This window comes from Cydia fagiglandana, chromosome 12, assembly GCF_963556715.1.
Source record: "Cydia fagiglandana chromosome 12, ilCydFagi1.1, whole genome shotgun sequence".
In the NCBI taxonomy this organism is placed as follows: domain Eukaryota; kingdom Metazoa; phylum Arthropoda; class Insecta; order Lepidoptera; family Tortricidae; genus Cydia; species Cydia fagiglandana.
Window position 1 is genome coordinate 13,178,786 of NC_085943.1, and position 21,955 is coordinate 13,200,740.

General features: G+C 37.7%; 2 protein-coding genes across 2 annotated transcripts; both read right to left on the bottom strand.

The window, feature by feature from the left end:
- Positions 1-5,908: 5,908 nt before the first annotated feature.
- On the bottom strand, positions 5,909-13,601 carry LOC134669249 (uncharacterized). Its single transcript, XM_063526758.1, has 4 exons — positions 13,461-13,601; positions 12,890-13,071; positions 10,592-10,702; positions 5,909-6,054 (listed from the first exon to the last, which is right to left on the bottom strand). The coding sequence occupies exons 1-4, from the start codon at positions 13,593-13,595 to the stop codon at positions 5,910-5,912; spliced, it is 573 nt and encodes a 190-aa protein (XP_063382828.1). The 5' UTR covers positions 13,596-13,601; the 3' UTR covers position 5,909.
- Positions 13,602-15,563: 1,962 nt separating this feature from the next.
- On the bottom strand, positions 15,564-20,829 carry LOC134669291 (uncharacterized). The gene is made up of 5 exons (XM_063526794.1): positions 20,700-20,829; positions 19,881-20,100; positions 17,283-17,492; positions 16,178-16,291; positions 15,564-15,678 (listed from the first exon to the last, which is right to left on the bottom strand). Exons 1-5 carry the CDS (start codon positions 20,776-20,778, stop codon positions 15,564-15,566), a joined length of 738 nt encoding a protein of 245 aa, XP_063382864.1. The 5' UTR covers positions 20,779-20,829.
- Between the last annotated feature and the right edge of the window lie 1,126 nt (positions 20,830-21,955).

Below are 21,955 nucleotides of genomic sequence, written 5' to 3' on the forward strand. Positions count from 1 at the left end.
TTTTAAAAATGTATTTTTTTATGTGAAACGTGAGTGACATCTCTTTAAAAAATCCGTAGGGGTCGGATCAAAAACTAAGTAATTAAGTCCGACTCACGCTTGACTGTACATTTCTAATAGGTTTTTCTGTCATCTGTAGGTATAGACCTATTTGATGTATTTTTTTCAAAATTTTAGACCCAGTAGTTTCGGAGATAAAGGGGGGGGGGGGAATGGTAATTTTTTGCCTATTTTCTTGAATTACTTCTAAACTATTTATTCGAAAATTATAAAAAAAGATATTTGAGAACCCCTACAATAAGCTCTTTCATTTGATATGTAACATGATATAGTTTGAAAAACTTTATTTTTTAATTTTCTCATTTATCCCCCAAAAGTGGCCCCCATGTTTAAAATTAATTTGTTTACGTTACATGTCCGTATTTGGGTCACAAACTTACATATGTGTACCAAAATTCAACTTAATTGGTCCAGTAGTTCCGGAGAAAATCGGCTGTGACAGACGAACAGACAGACAGACAGACGCACGAGTGATCCTATAAGGGTTCCGTTCTTTTCCTTTTGAGGTACGGAACCCTAAAAAAGAATTGACTACTAACAATATATGTACAGTGGTACTACAAATTAAATCTAAAATAGGCCCCTGAGGCATTGTACCAACGATGCTGGCGGCATTTCCCCGCTCTATCGCAATGCTGACACGTTGTGCGAGGTAGCCGCCAGCTCTTTGGTCACCAGTTACGTCAACCAGACGCTTCGCGATTTCTGCGAACAACTTATGCGCTTGACTACTTATGTAGAACAATAACCGTGTAACAGATACTTTTGAACGCAAAAACGTATTTCAGGGTGGTAGATAATTTTGGGCGCGTTCACTCCTTCATCAGCTACTATCGATGACTGTAAGGTGGACGTCCGAGTGTCCGTCACTATCCCAGGAAGTCCTTGTCAGTAGAGGTGACAGCAGGGTGTCATTTAAGTAAGGGTGTCATTTATCCCAAATTCTCCCCCTCTCTTGCCAGGAGAGGGGAAAGGAGCGGCGAGTCCCACACTCCGTGCATAAACGCATTCCCACTCCGTCAAAAAAAAAGAGTGTCATTTATCGAGCACTAGGACTTTTACGTTATGTGCCATGAAATTGATAAAAGAATTGAAAACGTGTCAAAGGTACGCCTTATTTTCTTTTAAAATGAACTCCTCCAAACATGGCACCCTCTCCATCACCCATTGTCGCCGAGATGAAGTTTTCTTAAGGTCTCGAGTCACGCATCTAATGCAAAATGAGAGCTGCGTGTTTCAGCATATATGATCGATCTTAATGGATGGGGTGATCACGAGAGAGGCCGTGCTGCGGGATCCGTCCATTACACGAACGATAGCGATTTTTGGCTTTGTTCTTACGGCTCAGCCAGGACATTGCGACTGGCGACGGCGGCGGCGGCAACCATAGGTTGGATCGAGATTTAGCGATAAGTGCCCTGTTTATCAAAAGCTTGTAAATTGTAATACAAGTGGAAGTCCCTTTCAAACAAAGCCGAGCGGCTACCATGAAAACCGAAATTCGCAAATTGCGGGGATTTTTCTCTTTTACTCCAATGAAGGCATAATTAGAGTGACAGAGAAAAATCCCCGCAATTTGCGAACTTCGATTTTCGCGGTTATAGCCCTGTCACCAAGGGAATTCCACTTGTAGTACCTACAAGTTACAAGCTTTTGATAAACAGGGCACAGACCTATGATTGACGTCGCTGCCGTCGCCAGTCGCGCAATGTCGTTGCCGAGCCGTTTTTAAGCACCTGCTAAGTCTAACAAGCCCTTGATAATCGTTTGTCCTTGTCCGTCATTTTGACAGTTGTTTTTGTCAGAAAGGGACAAAATTTAACAAAGTGTGTCGTTTAGGTACTGTTTTACTTTTTAACCGACTTCCATTTCATAGAAGGAGGAGGTTCTGTATTCGGCTGTGGCTATTTTTTTTTTTTTTTTTTTCTATGTACGTTCACCGATTACTCCGACATCCGTAGTCCGATTTGAGTAATTCTTTTTTTGTTTGAAAGGAGCTACCTCCGAGTTGGTCCCATTTTAATTTGGCTCTGTTCTGATGATGGGATCCATGAGGAATTGAGGGAACTCCTCAATTTTTAAAGGCACATGTATGGTGATTTGGGTGTTTTCTTAAGCAAGTCGAGCATTTTCTCCCGAAAACCACCACTTTGATGAAGTAGACCTGATGATGATGATTGTTTTGATGATAATGATGATGATTTTAAATGTAGTATATTCAGCGATTACTCCGGCACCTGTGATCCGATTTGAGTAAATCTTTTTTTGTTTGGAAGGAGTTGCCTCCTAGGTGTTTCCATATTATTTTTGGTTCTGGTCTGATGATGGAATCTATGAGGAATTGAGGGAACTCCTCAGTTTTTAAAGGCACGTGTAAAGTGATTTCGGTGTTTTCTAAAGTAACTCGAGCATTTGCTTCCGAACACCGCCAATTTGATGTAGTCCAATTTGATTTGGGGTTAGGGTTAGGAGTTAAGGGGTCGGGTAATGGTGGTTGAAGGGCTGCTGGTTCAGGGCCGAGGGGTACATGGATCAGGGGTTGATCGGGGGGGGTTGAGGGATTGGGTCAGTGGCGGGGCGGAGGATGGATTTAGTGACTACACTAAATCCATCCTCCGCCCCGCCACCGCCGACAGGAATTATAATTTCCCAGACGGACTCGAGAAAATTCCTGATTACATATTTATTAAAGTAGATACACGAATTTAGTGTTAATCATGGTGTCGTTTTTCATTCATGCGTCGCGCTCTTAACAATGCGTTAAAACTAAAAATGGAAAAATAAAAACTTTTTACAAAAAAAAGAAAACCGACTTCAAAAAGGATGAAATAAAATATTAGGTATCCTTTTTAAGTCTATGCGTTACCAACTGATATGTTTGAAGTCGGTGCCAAGCCAAGTAGTAACAATACCCGTCAAAAATAATCAGCTTTATGACTATAAATCCCATTAGAACTGTACTAATAACTAATTATAAATGTGTAAGTAATTCTGTCTGCCTCTTTGTCGCCTTTTAATGGCTAAACAACTGAACCGCTTTAGGTGAAATTTAGCAAGAAAGTAAATTCCTTGAATTCTTTTATATTTTGAAATGTAGTCCTCTGAATAAGGGACGGGAAATAAATTCAGTCCCAATCCCACGCTTGCGTGCCGACAAACATGGTACGGACTGTGCCAAGAAGGTTTGATCGTGTGTTCTTAGGTACAGTCGACGTCAAAAATATGTTTACACTTTTGCACCTTACTCCTTTGTTATAACACGAAAAGTGTAAACATATTTTTAACATCGACTGTACCTACAGAAAGTACGTTCATTGTCGTCGTGTAAGGCAATCCAACGTAGGTACATCCTTATCGAATCGCACCAAAATCATGGTATGCTTCAAAAGTTGGCTTGGCACCGACTTCAAACATATCAGTTGGTAACGCATAGACTTAAAAAGGATACCTAATATTTTATTTCATCCTTTTTGAAGTCGGTTTTCTTTTTTTTGTAAAAAGTTTTTATGTGTAATGTAATCACTATCAGTCTTATTAGGTAGTAGAAATAATTTACCTGTATATTATTGAATACCTACACATTGTTCAATAACTTCATTTATTAGATTACAATTTTCAATTCATGTTTTTTTTTAATTATTCCTTACTACAAAAGGCTGAAACATTATCTTTATTTTCTGTTTCTTTTACAAACGAACATTTTTTTTTCTCAGTTGCTAGGAAAAGTGTTGGAAATAGATTTATACCTATTACCTGATGTGGCTTAGCCACCCAAAGGAAGTCTTAGCCTCCGAAACAAGAACACGCCACTTTTCCCGAAGGTAAATAATAGGTACTTATTTTCCTGAAGCGGTGGCCGAGTGGATATGACGCCCGACTTTCAATCCGGAGGTCGCGGGTTCAAATCCTGGCTCGTACCAATGAGTTTTTCGGAACTTATGTACGAAATATGATTTGATATTTGCCACTAGCTTTTCGGTGAAGGAAAACATCGGGAGGAAACCTGCATACATCTGCGAAGAAATTCAAAGGTGTATGTGAAGTACCCAATTCGTATTGGGCTAGCGTAGGGACTATAGCCCAAGCCCTCTCGCGCATGAGAGGAGGCCTGTGCTCAGCAGTGGGACGTATATAGGCTGAAATGATGATGATGATGATGATGATTTTCCTGGCAACTACTTACCTACTCTCATCTCCACCACTTAACCAATTCAAGATTCCAGATGTGATCTTGATATGTCTTACAAGATAAAGAAAGTTTGAACTAATTTATCCAAAAACGCGGTCTCCTTTTACTCCGACCATCCCGGCAGTGACTTTCTACTCGGTTTAATGGAATATATCGTTTCAATAACCTGGTAATCTAGGCGTGCTACTCAACGTACAGCACCCGCTCCCTCAGGTGAGGGTTATTTGATGTTGAGGGGATAAAAACGATCATTATAAGCGTTTTATAAATGTATTTTAAAGACAGGTTGTTACAGTTTTTGTACGTACATTTCTTTGCGCATATTTACCTTCCAATATTTCCAAAAGTGGAACGTAAATCTTTATATGGTGCTACTTTACCGCCCTCGGGATTAAGGATAATACGTGCCTATATCAAACATTATCGAATTTTCTACTTTTCGCACTTGTATCGTATTATAATAGTACATTTATAATATAGGACATACACACGGGTTACGGCTAAATTACGACATAAGGTGCTATAATATGCATGTTACATAACTACGTCGAAAATTTAAACGGTCATATGTACTGTAAAACGTTAATTCGGTGCGAATAGGTAATTCGACACGTATCGATTTAACGCAACACGTGTAAATTCGCCACTCGTTGCGAATTTCCTATTTTGCGCACTTGTATTGTAAATAACTATTACTTATTGGCAAGCATCTCACGCACGACTTTCACTTCGTTTCGCATGCACCAATGAACGTGGATGATCTTCAAGGACGTGTTAAAATCAGTTCAAAACCATAAATAAATTAAAAATCTGTTTCGGGCTCCATAAATCTTGCATGAAACTTATCACTGGACACTTTTAGGGCCCCCCCACATCTAGCGTCTTTCGAGCGTCGGCGTCTACAACTGTATGGCCGCGCTCGACGCAACGTCGACGCAACTGCGCAGCGACGTCATTTTCCATAGCGCTGACCAGACGCCGACAGACGCCGACGCTCGAAAGACGCTAGATGTGGGGGGGCCCTTACTGAGGTTACACAAAAGTTAAGTATAAGTACTTCACTAGAGCCACCACAGCAATAATTTAAATAAAACCAAAAACCATGAAATTCAAAATGATTTATTAAATAACAGGAAGTCGTAAACGTGTAAATAGAAATACACAACGAAAGCAATTCACGTACCACTTATTTTACTTAACAAGAGGATTTCACATTACGAAAAGATATAATTAAAGTTCCAGTGTTTTTTTTTTATAGCCTATGTGTGTGTTTCCCACTGCTGGGCAAATGCCTCCCCTCTCCCTTTCCAATCTGGTGATTATATACACACCATATATTGTTCAAATATACAATAAAGAGTCGATAATCTGTTGAACTTTCAAGATACCCAAGTAACGATATTTTATTGATGGTCAATCTCATGTTTTGTAAATATCTAACCATTCAATTAAATTGATTTCTCTAAGTGTGATAACATAAGATAAGATAATATATTATTGTTAAAATTGTGTAAAAAGTATAACATGTTATAAAAAATATAAAGGTATCAACAATTTTGCCCATTTCGAGCAAAAATATAAAGCAGATGAGATGTGCTTAAAGTATATTAACCAAACCGTCGAAATATTGTACAAATGCATTTCAATACAGCACATATTTCTAATACCTCTGCTTGTTCAGCGCCAAAACAACTTGCAGAAAAGAAATCGGACAGTCGTTGACCTTGTCACAGAGGTGGGGGTCGAGCAGATCCTCGTACCTCCCCCCCACTTCCTCCACGAACCCCCTCTCGTGAAGCGGCGCCCTGCAGATAGAGATTATTTATTAAACCCATTGCATCTGAGACTAACGGCCTCAACGCCACTGGAGTAAAAAGGCAGTAACTCCCTTAGATATGTAAGAAGGCTTGATTCTTTTTAAAACTGTAGCATTACAACTTTCTGACTTGAAAAAGAGCGTATCGGCCAAAGTTTTTAAGGAACATATGCTTTTTCATAGATATTTGAAAAATATGTAGAGATGTGTATTTGTTTTGAAGAGAGGCTATTGTTTTTAGGTTGAGATATTTGCGGATGTTACTCAAGTATTATGGCTAGTTTGGTTTTTCTCAATATATTTTTTTCAACAAGGCTTCTGACATAATATTTTATGGATAGTATTTAGTTTTGGTAAAGATACACAGTACCTTTCAGGTAAAATATGTTGATGTTGTAAGGACATCGTTTTCTAATATCAGTTGGCTGTCTGTGTTACTTTTCGTTAATAATTGGTTTTAACTTTATATTTGTTGTCGCATCAACTATCAAAGCCGCTTGTAAAATTATTTAATTTTTTTTTTATAGAAATAGTAAATTAAAAAAAAATATTCCATGGTAAAGAGGAATTCCATGTTATGTCACCTAAATAAGATTCAAACGTAGAGTCATACTTTACATCGCTAAGAATATATTCATAGCAACTTAAATTTTAAAATTATATCTGATTTTATGCTCGCTAAGAAGCTTACCTTTTCAGGACCATTTTGAAAAATACAATATAACCGGCAAGTGAAATATTCGCGATAAGTTCCGTGGACACCCTCCCGCGGGGCGATGTGTCTTCGAGGCGCCAGACTGATAAATATCGCCTTTAAGTTATTTAAAACTGCGAAACTTTATGTCATATTTCTAAAGATTAATACTTATCTTTACAATCAGTTATTTAAATTTTTATTCAAGAATTGTATTATTGTATTATTGAAAATTAATGTTTAAATATGATTTGCACCAAATTTTTAATGCTATATGTTGTTTTTTTTTATATGCAAGAATTATTAGATATAGATATGTAAATTATTAGATATAAGATATAGTTATAAGATTGCTATGCCCTAACAGGGTTCATGTTTGATACAGATATAAATACCTGAATACCTTGTAAAACAACATGTTGATGTAATAAATATACTGAATATACTAAATAATATCAGGCCTCACTCTCTCACTTTATGAAGCGCTGGTGGCCTAGCGGTAAGAGCGTGCGACTTGCAATCCGGATGTCGCGGGTTCAAACCCCGGCTCGTACCAATGAGTTTTTCGGAACTTATGTACGAAATATCATTTGATATTTTACTAGTCGCTTTTCGGTGAAGGAAAACATCGTGAGGAAACCGGACTAATCCCAATAAGGCCTAGTTTCCCCTCTGGGTTGGAAGGTCAGATGGCAGTCGCTTTCGTAAAAACTAGTGCCTACGTCAAATCATGGGATTAGTTGTCAAGCGGACCCCAGGCTCCTATGTGAGCCGTGGCAAAATGCCGGGATAACGCGAGGAAGAGGACTCTCTCACTTTATAATAAGTAAGTAATTAGGTAGTTTCCTCTCTCTGTGGATCTGACAAGCGGCAGGTTAGGCCTTGCGCTATTGCTTGCGACATTGTGTGTCCTTTTGTATTTTAGTTAGTAGGTTCAAGTTCATCAATAATCATACAAGACAATTCAACAAAATAAAAACACTCTGTTGTAAACTATTTACTGTAGGTACTGATACTTTCGCCCAAGTTAATACTTTCTAAAATACTTTAAGCGTGATTCTTATCCTTACGCTGTTGAACACAAAAGTTTTGCTACAACAAAAAGTTTACTAACAACATTTTTGTAGTAACAATATTAAAGCTTTTTATGAAAGTTATTTTTCGTTAAACGTGCACGCGTTATACACTCAAACAAAAAAAACCGGGCAAGTGCGAGTCGTACTCGCGCACGAAGGGTTCCGTACCATAATGCAAAAAAAAAACCAAAAACTATGGTCACCCATCCAAGTACTGACCACTCCCGACGTTGCTTAACTTTGGTCAAAAATCACGTTTGTTGTATGGGAGCCCCATTTAAATCGTTATTTTATTCTGTTTTTAGTATTTGTTGTTATAGCGGCAACAGAAATACATCATCTGTAAAAATTTCAACTGTCTAGCTATCACGGTTCGTGAGATACAGCCTGGTGACAGACGGACGGACGGACGGACGGACGGACAGCGAAGTCTTAGTAATAGGGTCCCGTTTTACCCTTTGGGTACGGAACCCTAAAAAATGTCATTCATAATCATCCTTTATTTTTTTTTAATACAAATTGCTTTTAACATGAAATTTGATTAAGGTTTGGACGACATAAATATTGTAACAGCGTTACTGTCACTGTAAATTTCTACATTCGTAGAAAAATTCCAATTTTAGAATTATATTTTTCCAATATAATTCTAAAACGAAATTATTTGAATGTAGCGAAATAACGAGTTAAATGATACGCGATCAATTACTCGGGATATTGATCTGACTGTACAAACATGAAAGTTAATTGATATTTTATCAATTAAGTGTAACCCAGTACAGCTCTGCCAAACAATGATTTGATATTACTCGAACTTGGTTGAAAGAGATACCACGAAATCTTTCGCAATCTCTTATCTCACCTATCTCCGACAAAGCAAATAATACCTTAAGTGGAACAGTTAAGGCTCTATATTCAAAGGAAAGCATAAGTGTGATGTATTTCTTCGATAATTATCTGCGATAGCTTACGCGTACCTACTGAGAATATAAATTGATTCTCTAACTCTGGAGTAATTAAAATTGTGCGGTTCGTATTATTAAGGGTTGACGTACACGTATTTTAATATACAGTTGCTTAGTTTTGATAATAGCGTACTGTGAAACAGACGAATAAAGGTCGCTGGGTCGCTTGCAATATTCAATAATAATATTATGTTTCATGTAACATGAAATTCCCATTTAAGCATTTGTTGGACTTAACAAATTAAAAAATAAAATATTTTTACTGCGGCATTTTGTTGATGATTTGTATGAACGGTTACGTTTATTATGTTTGCATTATCAATTTATTATCTTTAATATAGGTATAATCGGTCGGGTTGAGCTGGAGCGAGGCAAGAGCGATCGCTGAAGATAGGATGGCGTGGCGCGAGCTTGTGAAGGCCCTTTGCACCTCTGGGGTGCCTTAGGACAACAACAATATAGGTATAATAATAATAAATATCTTCAAAATATTTTCCAAAATCATGCATTTTGTGAGTAAACCTTCATACATCTGAGAAGAAATTCAAAGGTATACGTATGTATATGAACAGCGCAATCCGCATTTATTATTACTTATTATTTTGTAAAAGATCTGTAGGTATGAAATATATTCTTGTTGTCGGCGTATTTTGAGCCACTTTGTTTATATTACCATACCACATGTATTTCTTACTTACAGTTAAAACGTCATTTAAATGTAATAAAAGAAAGAAAGTATACTTATCAAACTTCTATAGTGTATGGCAAGCTTTACATTGTAACAACACAAATTCGCGTCACGTCCGCGGTTTAGAAGGCGATCAGCGATACCGCGGCGATACCGCAGCGGCACCGCAGCGATTACCAAGCCATTAATTACCGCGGTAATTACCCGTACTCTATGGCGTTATGGAGATTGTATTAACACTTCCTAGCATGATTTACTAGACATATCGTTCGGGATATGAACCGTGATTACCGTGAATCTTTTAAAATTGTCACGATTTACTTGTTAAACAAAATTAAGATTTAGTTCAAATCATTAAGTTATACTGAAGCAGAAGAGCTAATATTACGAAGCGTGTTCTAGTACATACAATCTAAAATAACCAGAGACACACGCGCGTAAACACACAGAAACACACACATATTCTAAAAATCAGACACACAGAATACTCACACACGCGCGCGTACACACACATCACAGTTTCATCTTTCTTTAAAATTAATTTTAATATTGTTAAATATGTAATATAAAATGTCTAACATTGTAACATCACCTACGCTTGTAATTGGGAAGGAACTGGCTCTTGAGACACAGGGAAACCTACTTTGAGAACCAGGAACCAATGTTATGTCACAACTCAAAGTTGCAATAAAGATTATTTTATTTATTTATTTTTTTTGATAAAATATTTGTTGTACTCGTACAGTCGTCGTCAGTTATATCGGAGCAGCCATGTTGCTCATAAGTTTCTTAAGACGAACTTTAACGTATTGATGTTTAATAAAGGCTCTCCTCTTAGTCCCTGGTGTTCACTTAATTATACGACAAATGATGATGATGGAATTTACTTTTACAGAGTTGCTCCTTTTGACTCACAGATTGATTTACGAAGGGGAGCCAATCGAATTTTTGATGCAAAATTTTCACACTTTTTTGTGTTGAGCGCCACGGACTATCTGATATTTAAACACCTTGGCCGCTCCAATATAGGTATCTAAGGGCGACTGTACTGCGATTAGTAGATTTATGTAAATTTGCTTTTTACATAAATCTAATAGCAAACTTACGTAAAAATGACTCGTAGCAGGTCATGGACAAGCGATTTTCCTGGCTCCGCTAAATGAGTTCTGGCTTCACAGACGCTCCGTAATATGCAAGCTTGCCCGTTCATATTGTGACTGAAAATACAAATAAAAACTGGTCAAGTGCGAGTTCGGACTCGCGTTTCAAGGGTTCCGTACATCACACAATTTTCAACAATTTTTTTTGTACATCAAACGTGACGTGAGTGAAACGTCTTGAAAAACCCGAATGGGTCAATCAAAAACCAGATGTAACATGAAGTTTTCTGGCGTGGTGGCTTATATTATCTCTGCAACTATGCAAAGTAGCTTAGATAGGAAGATTAAATGCCGAACAGTAGTACAAGGTGTCCAAATGCGAAGACTGAAGACAGAGCTCCGCCTAGGGCTGATAGCTCGGAGCGTCCGACGAGTCACGCTTCCTACAACTTCCGCAAGTGTTTTAAAAGGCCGAAGAGAGATAATACCTACAGGGTGGCCAAAAAATAAGTGCATTCCCGTAGCCGGGGAGGTTTTCGGATTATACTGAGCTTTACAACTTTTACTATGGGACCCCAACCCCGAAATCGCGAAAAAAATGTATCCTCCCGTAGAAAACGGACCAGCCAAAATGTATGAAACAGCCAAATTTTTCCTCGCAATTTCGGGGTTGCACGTTGGCAACGGGAATACACTTAGTTAATTTTTGGCCACCCTGTTTAGTGCTTTTTAAAAAACGTAACAATAGTAACCTAATCAATCAGTACTACACTTGTACCAATGCGGCTGTGTGCCAGATACAGCCTATAGTCACACCAATAAAAGTCTGCAGCGGATATGACAGCCCACGCAGTGTAAGTGTTATGAATACGTCATAATTTCATAGAAGTTTGACGTTTAATATGACACTTGCACTGCGTGGGCTATCAAAATCGCTGCAGACTTTTTACGGTCTAACTATAGTCGCATTTTTTGTCGTCATTCCGACTCATGCTTGAAGTTAGCTTCAAGCGTGCCATTCCGACTCATGCTTGAAGTTAGCTTCAAGCGTGAGTCGGAATGGCACGCCTCTTCGGGACGCTTCGGGCCTTCGGCCTTATGCGGATATCGGCCTAGGGCCTTCGCAAATAGCTGTCTACATCACGTTTCACTTAAACCATTGCGGCTGTGTCCCTAAAAAACCTAAACCGCATTTTTGTTCTTAAATCCGACTCACGCTTGACTGTAGATTTCTAACAGGTTTTCCTGTCATCGTTAGGTAAAGGACTATTATGAGTATTTTTTTCAGAATTTTAGACCTTGTAGTTTCGGAGATAGATGGGGGGGAATGGTAATTTTTTGTCTTATTTCTTGAATAACTTCTAAATTTTTTGTTGTAAATTTATAAAAAAAAATATATTTTAGATTCTCACAATGAGCTCTTTCGTTTGATATGTAACACGACATAGTTTGCAAAACTTTGTTTTTAAATTTTATCTTTTACCCCCCAAAAGTAGCCCTTATGTTTAAAATTCATTTGTTGACGTTACATATTCGTCTTTGGGTCACAGACTTACATATGTGTACCAAATTTCAACTTAATTGGTCCAGTAGTTTCGGAGCAAATTGGCTGTGACAGACGGACGGACAGACAGACGCACGAGTGATCCTATAAGGGTTCCGTTTTTTCCTGTTGAGGTACGGAACCCTAAAAAGATAAATAAGTAAATAAATGAAATTATAGGACAGTTTTACATAGACCGACAGTCCCACTGTGGCTTGTGTTTTGGGTACTAGACGATATAATTCACTATCGACTAGGCTAGGAGGCCGTTATGTGTTGACAAACTACATGATGTACATTTTTTCAACTATAAAATGGGCTAGTAAAAAACATTCAATAATCACTTACTAGTCTAGAGCATACTCCAATCTTTCCCAGAACTCCATTTTCTACCTCTCTGGTGCAGAAAAATAGGAAACGGACGATTACCAGCGCGATTATTATGCATTTATCCCAACACTCATTTAGGTTAGTAAAAATCGATAATCACTCACTAGTCCAGAGCATTCTCTGATCATTATGAAACTACACAACGGGACTTAATCGCGTATTTAAGTTTTAAGATTCACCTCCGACGTTTCGAGCACGGCGTTGTCCCCGTGGTCTCGGAGAAGATCCACTCTCTGATCTCTCCCAGAACTCCTTTTCTGCCTGTGGTGCATCTCCCTCCGATAGATGGCGTACGAGAAGTAGGTGTCGGGCAATCATTGTGCATTTAAGTATCCCAACAGTCAAATATGCTTGTAAAAATCAACACTCACTAGTCTAAAGCGTTCTCCAATCTCTCCCAGAACTCCCTTTTCTGCCTGTGGTGCAGCTTCCTCCGATAGATGGCGTTGGTAAAGTTGGCGTCGGGAAGCGGGAAGAGGACGTCGATCTCCAGCGCGAGGTTCCACCCTGATGGGGCGTGTGTCATGAACGCCTTCACCAGTGAGATCGTCATCTATAACCAAAATCATATACTCAAATAGTATGATGACGCAAACAAATCTTGATAATACCAGACGGCAAATTAAGCTGCATTGAAAAAGATAAGTACATATTATTAAACAGAAGTATCATTGACATTATCCACGTGATAAAATAAACTTCGCTCTGCGCGATTGAAACAGAAGTATACAGTGGCTACGAGTATCACGTTATTACGTAAGTAAACGAGTTTGATCATCGTAACCGTCCTGGTTTTCAGATACCTATTGATATCGTAATATCATATTATTATACATACATTATATTTAATCAAAACAATAAATGTAGGACCAAGCGAACTCAAACACTAACTAAAAGTTTAAATCATAAAAGAAATGAATAGTAATATGAGAACAAACTTACAACAAAATCCGCTCCATCGGGAAACGTAATATGCCTCCTCTTCCTTATAGCACTGAGTTGTGTTTTCACATTAGGGCAGTCACCCCCACTCTCTACCAGAAACAGGCATACCACCACTAACTTCAGGCACCACATTTTAAAATTTTTATTAAGCCTATAAAGTGTCTCACTGTTCGACAAAGGCCTTTAGTCATACAACCCTTTTTATTAGGCATATAAAAGGCTGCTCAAAAGCCTCTAAATTTGAAATTTATATACGTAGAATAAATGTATGTTCTTACGCAATGCGACCGGCTCGCCGTGCGTTTTCTTGTGAATGATCTTTAAATAACCTTTGGAATATTATGGAACATCCAACATACTAATATTACTGATATAATATAATACACACTACAGGGTATCGCGTTTAATACGGAACATAGGGCCCCACATCTGGCGTCTTTCGAGCGTCGGCGTCTACAATTCTATGGCCGACGTCGACGCAACGTCGACGCAGCGTCGACGCAACTGCGCAGCGACGTCATTTTCCATAACGCTGGACCGACGCCGACAGACGCCGACGCTCGAAAGACGCCAGATGTGGCGGGGCCCATAGGATGGCAAATTATAGAGAGGACCTTAAGAGCTACCGATTTCATTCCCTTGTATGAACATTAAAAATTAATGGTTAAGTACAGAAATTTTACGCTACCTACTAAAAAGTAAATTTTAACAACCGAACTGGTTAACAATGAAATCGACGATTACGTTTTCTTTAGTGAGCTACGTTTTTTAGGGTTCCGTACCCAAAGGGCACAACGGGACCCTATTACTAATACTTCGCTGTCCGTCCGTCCGTCCGTCAGGCTGTATCTCACGAACCGTGATAGCTAGACAGTTGAAATTTTCACAGATGATGTATTTCTGTTGCCGCTATAACAACAAATACTAAAAACAGAATAAAATAAAGATTTAAGTGGGGCTCCCATACAGCAAACGTGATTTTTGACCAAAGTTAAGCAACGTCGGGCGTGGTCAGTACTTGGATGGGTGACCGTTTTCTTTTTGCATTTTTTTCCGTTTTTTTTTGTTTTATGGTACGGAACCCTACGTGCGCGAGTCCGACTCGCACTTGCCCGGTTTTCTTAAATACCTACTGTAAAAGTGATGCCAGATTATTCTGGAAATTAACAGTTATAATTTTATTCACATTTATTTCATCTTCTCCAATCATGTCAATGTGAATAAATCTTACCCAATCATTGCATTCCTTCTAAAAAAAATTCAATTTATTTATAATACAGAAAAGAATATCCACTCAAAACCCAGCGCGTGATAAGGAGCTGCCCTGTACATTGACCCGAGCTGTTTGCCCTAAGAATTAGAGCTCTACTGCCGCCTCTGCTCATTAGCTTGTCACGTTTAGCACCTTCTTGGAATTTCTTGTCTACACTTTATTCCGTATTTTCCGTTTTCGCTCTTATGGCGAAAAGATTAGAGTTGGTTCTGCAACGAGGCGGTTGAGTGATTTTCGGTTTTTGAATAAGAGGATTGCATGGCTTAATTCCGCTCGGTGGGAAAAGTTGCAAGTCATGGTTTAAACATTAAATAATTTGTATTTAAATATTTACAAAACTTTTCACTCAAATTTCATTATTTGAGGGTTAAATATTATATTGTAAGGTCCTTGATGTAAAGGCGTAACATTTTGGTAAAATCTTTTACAACATTTAATTCAAAGCGTGTTTATTTGATGCGTACGGCCCAAAGTGTTAAATTCATTGCATGTGGTTTAAATTCGGTACAATGTTGAACTGGCTACGTTGAGCTATACCATGACACTGACAATATTAGTTTAAAAGCCATTATTTGATTTTTGACTTCTATTTGTGACCAATTTGCAATCCACACAATATGTACATATATTACGTTGTCATAGTTTAATTTATTTTAATTTCTTATTAATCCTCTTCGTTATTGCCCTCACGTATTTTACTACAAAATACTACCATAAAATCATACATAAAATACCATAAAACATAATTATATTTACAATCAACATAATGTTATTACCTACAATAAATAATTTCAATTAATAATGAATATCTACATAATTTTATGCTGTTATGCTGTTATGCTTAAATCCTCGCATTCTGGGTACAATTCCGCACAGTCATTACGCGTGTTATGTGCTTTGTCATATTCCAATAAGTCTTCAACCGTTTCTCCTTTTGGCAACCTGGAAATATATTTAAAGCATCAAAATTACCAATGTCCCACTGCTGGGCACGAGTTTCCTTTTGTAAAGAGTTTTCCAGTTTTGGACTCGTAATGTAAAATATTGTATCCTTATAGCAAGTAGGTTTATTCCATTATCCGATATTATCATATTTAGTGTCACTGTAAAGGTGCGTGTGTCGGTGGGTGTGTAGGTCTGTTTGTGATGTTTTTTCAGTGGTGTTGCAACTATTGAGTCATTTTTATCGATGAGAGAGTCAATCCATTTATATTTATGTATGATGATGTTGAGCTGATTAGCTGTGAGATTTTATAATTTAAACGTTTTACTAGAAACAATAAATGTATTTATTGAAATAAAATCCACATGATTTTCAAAAGTGTATATACCTATACCATGCAAAAATAAATGGCTAACAAAATGAAAATTGCTAAACTCCAAAACTCAGTTTAACGTTGTTAAACCGGTTAAAACTCTCAAATAGTTTAAGCGAACTTACGTGAACGTTGCCGTGAATAATTCTTGCAGGAAGGTTCCTTGTTCCCCGTGGGCCTTCGCTTTGCCGGCGTCGCATAATAATCTGAACACGCACTCGCGGCCAGAATACCCGTACCTGAAAATAATTTAAAATCGGAGGGTTTTCTGAGGACTTAACATAATAATTTATAATAATTAATAACCCCGTCTCATAGTCCACCCAAACTTCAATCTATAGACCGGTATACTGTTCACTTTTTCTACAATAGTCCCAATGCCTGCTGAGACCAATTCATGGGTGTCTATAGTTGCACCTGTGAACGGGTTCCAGCAGGCGTCCTACATGACATAAAAGCTCTCCAAGGGGCCTCTACGTGTTGGATCTGTGTCCCCACGCAAGCCTATCAAAAAAACCGGGATTATAGGCCCGTGATATCCAAGGAGATACCAATAATAATTAGGCCCACTTGCATCATTCCACCAACCAAGGTTACCAGCACAATTTTACACTAGGTTAATGGTATAACCGCTTAACCATGGGTAAGTGGGACGGTGTAAGTGGCCCTTATACACACAGAAACAAAAATGACTAAATGTTGAAAAACCTGTATTTTATTTAGTCATAGTTTTTTACTGCCTATTTAAAACGAAGACAGGTAAAAAGCTAAAATAAAAACTAAAATGTAGATGGGTTTCTTAACGTGACGATTGTACAGGATGGCCCAAATATACATAGACGACATTATTTTAGGAATATTTTTCATACGTAGGACACATCTTTTGCAAAAGTAAATAAAAATTGAAACTATTAACATTATGGAATTAAATAAGCTATGATATTTAAATATAATAATTATATATTTATAAAAAATTGTCAACCCGTTTTTCAGCCTGTACACTGGCGTTCAAAAGTGCATGGACATGTTTCAACCGTAATATTAAGGCATTACGGTCGACATCTATCCATGCACTTTTGAACGCCATTCGCCAAGGTACATTCTTTGGAATTAGACGGACGATCAAAGCCAATTATTAAGGTTTTTTTTAGACGTTGTTACATGTTTTGTACGAATTTCCATTGGCTCGGTGAAAAATAATGTTAAAACTGCATAGTACAACGCACTTACGCTTCAAATAAAGTCTCCAACTTTTTATACAGACTGTGCCTGCCGCTTCTATGGAAATGTGCACTCGCCCCGTCCAACTTCTCTAGATAGCTCCTGGACTTCTGCAATTCATGCATTTTCTTTATGAAAACTTGCTTCTTTATGCTAATATTTTCATCCTCGTTATTTTGAATACTTCGTTTTGCAAACGCCGGATTTATTATAGGTTTTCTGGAAAAATATTTTAAACTTTGGTGAGGTTTTCTTTTAGATTGAAAAAGTTACAAGTGAAAGTTTGAGAGGCTAAATTCCAATTGACTAAATTGGAATTTAGATACATAGTAGCTACAGATACAGAGCAGTGTAATACACATAGGCTAATACTGTACGAGTAGTCAATATTTCAAAATCCGTGCTGTGGTTATATTAAAAACCGGGCAAGTGCGAGTCGGACTCGCGCACGAAGGGTTCCGTACCATAAAGCAAAAAAAAACCGGAAAAAATGCAAAAAGAAAACGGTCACCCATCCAAGTACTGACCACGCCCGACGTTGCTTAACTTTGGTCAAAAATCACGTTTGCTGTATGGGAGCCCCACTTAAATCTTTATTTTATTCTGTTTTTAGTATTTGTTGTTATAGCGGCAACAGAAATACATCATCTGTGAAAATTTCAACTGTCTAGCTATCACGGTTCGTGAGATACAGCCTGGTGACATACAGACGGACAGACGGACGGACGGACAGCGAAATCTTAGTAATAGGGTCCCGTTTTACCCTTTGGGTACGGAACCCTAAAAACCAACTCGGCAACCGTTTTATTTTAAATACGAGTACATTTTTGAGGGTGCACTCTTTCTTGTTATTTTGTCCCGTCTGCCAGTGAAGTAGTGAACAAAGGTAGCATAGTTTGTTATAAAATAGATAATTTGTACCACGTTCATGTGCATTTGCCCTGAAAGTTTCGGGAATTGGAAAAAATACGCGTTTAAATGAAATAAAAGTACTTTTATTGTTTTTCAAAGTATTCTCCTTTGTGTTTAATGCACTTTTTCATTCTCTGAAACCAGTTTTCAAAACAGTTATTGACCTCTGAACTGGGGGTTGACGAAATGGCCATTTTATAAGCGTGGACTGCTTCTTCCGCGGTCTGAAAACACTGACCACGCAACCGATTCTTTATTTTCGGGAAAGTAAAAAAATCGTTGGGACTTAGGTCGGGGCTGTACGGAGGATGGTCCAGTAATTCGACTTTTTCGCCCTTCAGATAGTCGTTTGTTTTCTGAGCAGTATGAGGGCTGGCATTATCATGGTGTAGTATAATACGGCGGTTAGGGTTATTTTTTCGCAGTTCAGCAAAAACAATCGGTAAACAAACGCCTATATACCAATCGGCATTGACAGTTCTTCGATCTTCAAGAGCAATAGTCGCCACGTGACCCGATTTGGAGACAAACGTGGCTACCATTTTTTTGATCGTGCTGCGAGAACGAACAACTTTTGTTGGCTTCGGCTCGTCTTCGTAAACCCATACTCGAGATTGGTTTTTGGATTCAGGCTCATATGCGTAAATCCATGACTCGTCACCTGACACAATACTAAAAACGGCAGTTGAGCTTCCTCCATTAAATCTTTTTAGGGTTTTGTGGCACCAATTGACACGGACCGTTTTCTGGTCGTCAGATAACAAGTGAGGAATCCACCGGGAAAACAACTTCCGCACGCCCAACTCTTGCTGTAAAATAACTTGTACCTGACTCATTCCAATGCCTAAAGTCTCCTGAATTTCCCGATATGTAACATGCCTATCTTCTTTTATCAGTTGGCGAACAACATCGATGTTTTGATCGGTAACGGCAGTTTTCGGTCGACCCTCACGTACGTCATCCGCAAGAGACACACGGCCACGTTGAAATTCCGAATACCACCTGTATATTGTCGTCTTCGAAGGTGCTTCACTACTAAAAGCAATAGTCAATCGGTCTCCACATTGTTGTTGTGTTAATCCACTTTTAAAGTCATAATAAATCATTGCTCTAAAACTTTCGCGGGACAGCTCCATTTTCACCAGCGACTCAACGACTTTAAAAAACAATTGAAAATAGAACATTGTTTTTTTTTTCTAAGTGGCCAGTGTTTTCGAATAATGAGACTATGCTTGTAACAAAGAGGTATAACACATGTCAAATATACGTTCCTAAGTATGCAATTCCCGAAACTTTCAGGGCAACCTACGTATATGGCCCAAGGAAAGGAATATGTACCAGCTTAATTACTTTAATCGAGTTTAGGTTCATGAATGTCTAGTTTTATGTAAAAGAAAATAACGGCCAATCTGGATTTCAAAAAAGTCATCATATTCGTAATCTGCGACACTTTGCTACCTATCCAGTTTTCGTAAATGTATGCATTTAAATGATAGAATGCTAAAACGTCCTCAAAAATTACGTTCTCAGGAAGTGACGTTCTCAGGTCAGGAGGTGACGTCGTCAGAAAGTGACACGCCTCGAAGGTGACGTCCTTAGAACGTGACCTAACTTGAAGGTTACCTTCTAAGAAAATGATTTACCTCGCCTAAAAATGACAAGTTGATTAGCTTTTTGTACATATTAATCACTTACCTTTTATACGGTACTTTCGCTACTAATTTACCGTCTTCGTCTAAGTAGTAAATATGTTTGTTGTTATCCTGTCTCCGTATATTGTACGGTTCCTTCAACTGATGCCTGAAGTAGCCGAATATCGATGGGTCCGTGGGTAACATCCATGCTAGGGCAGCCGTGTTGCCGATCCACACGATGTCGCCGAGCTGGAGGTAACCGTGGTTTTGGGTGCAGAATACTGAAATATTATGTTGTAAAATTACTTAGGATAATGTTAAAGCTTTTGCGCAAGAAAACTTTTCTGCAAAAATTATCAATACAAAAATTAAAGTTTTGACTATTGATTTCTAATGTTTTCCAGTGAACAGTGGAATATATTAAACAACTGACAAAAGTTAAAGTAGTAATTTAACATCTTGGCATAATATTAAACACACGTAGGTATACATACGTATAATATATTATTTGAAATAAAGTGGGTCCCGAAAATATATGTCTATTCTTCTTTAAAGTTACAAATTTTAAAATGTTTTAATTTAGGTACTAACACAAGTTTTAAAATGTTTTAATTTAGGTACTGACAAAAGTACCTAAGTGCTATTTAAATAAGGCCCACTTGCATCATTCCACTAACCCGGGTTTAAGCAGTTAAACCGTAAAACTAGTGGCAAATAGCACTGGTAACCATTGTAACTTCAGATTTAACCGGTTAACCCTGGGTTAGGTAAATGGTGCAAGTGGCACTTAGTAAAACAACTGAAATAAATTTAAATAGCACTGAACCAAAAATGATGAAAGACTTCTATGTAGTACCGCATTAATTAAACAAATATTTACCAAGTTGAAGAGAGCTGCCATCTGGAAATATCAGGTATCTTTTCCTTCTTGATAATATTTTACTTTCACCCACATCCATTGCTTCTGATACTGAATTATTAAGTGATTCTAACTCGGCCAAAACAACCAATGGAATCGCTACTAGTAATAATATATTTCTTAATACCATCTTTGATTTTGTTAATTACTTTTCGGACAACTTGCTTTGTTTCATATCCAAGTAATATGAAACACAATTTTAAGTTATTGATGTGTAGCACTACAGTATCTGGGCTCGACTGAAAGAGCTCACGCAGTTTTAGTGTTAACACAGTTAATGTACACTTTCAAATTGGTTTAGTCGGAGAACAATTGAGGCTCAAATTGTATGTAACGGGTCATTCGGAATTATGGCGCCAGTGACAAATAGCTAAAGGCCTAGACGGCCCAGTTTACATTCATGCAAATTAAAAGCCACTGTGTAAACCTTATCTTTAGTAGGAAACTTGTATTTGCTACTGAACATACCACTGTTAGAGTCTGTGAAAGAGAAGAGTCGTGAAATGTATAGAAACCAACCAATACAAACTACGACTCTTCTCTTTCCGCACAGACTCTAGAAAGAATTGGGTTGGGTCGTAGGGCAGCGAGAGGCATGGAATAACATTTTTTTTTATACTTAACATATACCTACCTATAATATTATTAGAGTTTCGCCAGCGACTTCGATGGCGTAGTTTCGTTTAAAATGTTCAACTTAGGGGTTGAATTTAGAAAAATCTTATCTTAAGAATGACACTTATTCTTAAGAAATAAAATATCAAAGTCCTATACGTCCTATTTGAAATACGGCAGTTAATTGCAAAACCAGTTTGTATTGACTTGTAAATTCTTTAGGTAATTATTATATTGCGTCGTTTATAGTTTAGTACTTATACAATTTTTAATACTTAGGTATAACTGAATATTTACTATGCGTCGGTACTGATACTGGTTGCATCAGTTAGACCGACAGATGGAAACTTGAGTCAAAATGATTGTTATACATTACATTTTATTGAGACACAATTTGATGTATAAGCATTAAAAAAATTGTATGGAATAGATAAGATTTTCTTTTTTTCTAACTTTAACTTTTTCTTCATAATTATCAAGTGTACCAACTTCGCATTAAACGTATACGTGTACGTGTATGGGGGCGTTCAAACTTAATATTTTAGGTATTTCCATTTTCAAAAAAATTGTCTTTTTTGTTTAAAAATATTTTTTGCTATATT

Bases quoted from the DNA above. Each gene is read 5' to 3' on its own strand.
- LOC134669291 (XM_063526794.1), bottom strand. From the start codon at position 20,778: ATGGATGTGGGTGAAAGTAAAATATTATCAAGAAGGAAAAGATACCTG. The intron at 20,101-20,699 runs GTAAATATTTGT...ATAATATTTCAG, and splicing joins TGGCAGCTCTCTTCAACTTG to TATTCTGCACCCAAAACCAC. The intron at 17,493-19,880 runs GTAAGTGATTAA...ATATTTTTCCAG, and splicing joins GCGAAAGTACCGTATAAAAG to AAAACCTATAATAAATCCGG.
- LOC134669249 (XM_063526758.1), bottom strand. From the start codon at position 13,595: ATGTGGTGCCTGAAGTTAGTGGTGGTATGCCTGTTTCTGGTAGAGAGT. The intron at 13,072-13,460 runs GTAAGTTTGTTC...TTTTGGTTATAG, and splicing joins CCGATGGAGCGGATTTTGTT to ATGACGATCTCACTGGTGAA. The intron at 10,703-12,889 runs GTGAGTGTTGAT...TTGTATTTTCAG, and splicing joins TTGGAGAACGCTTTAGACTA to TCACAATATGAACGGGCAAG.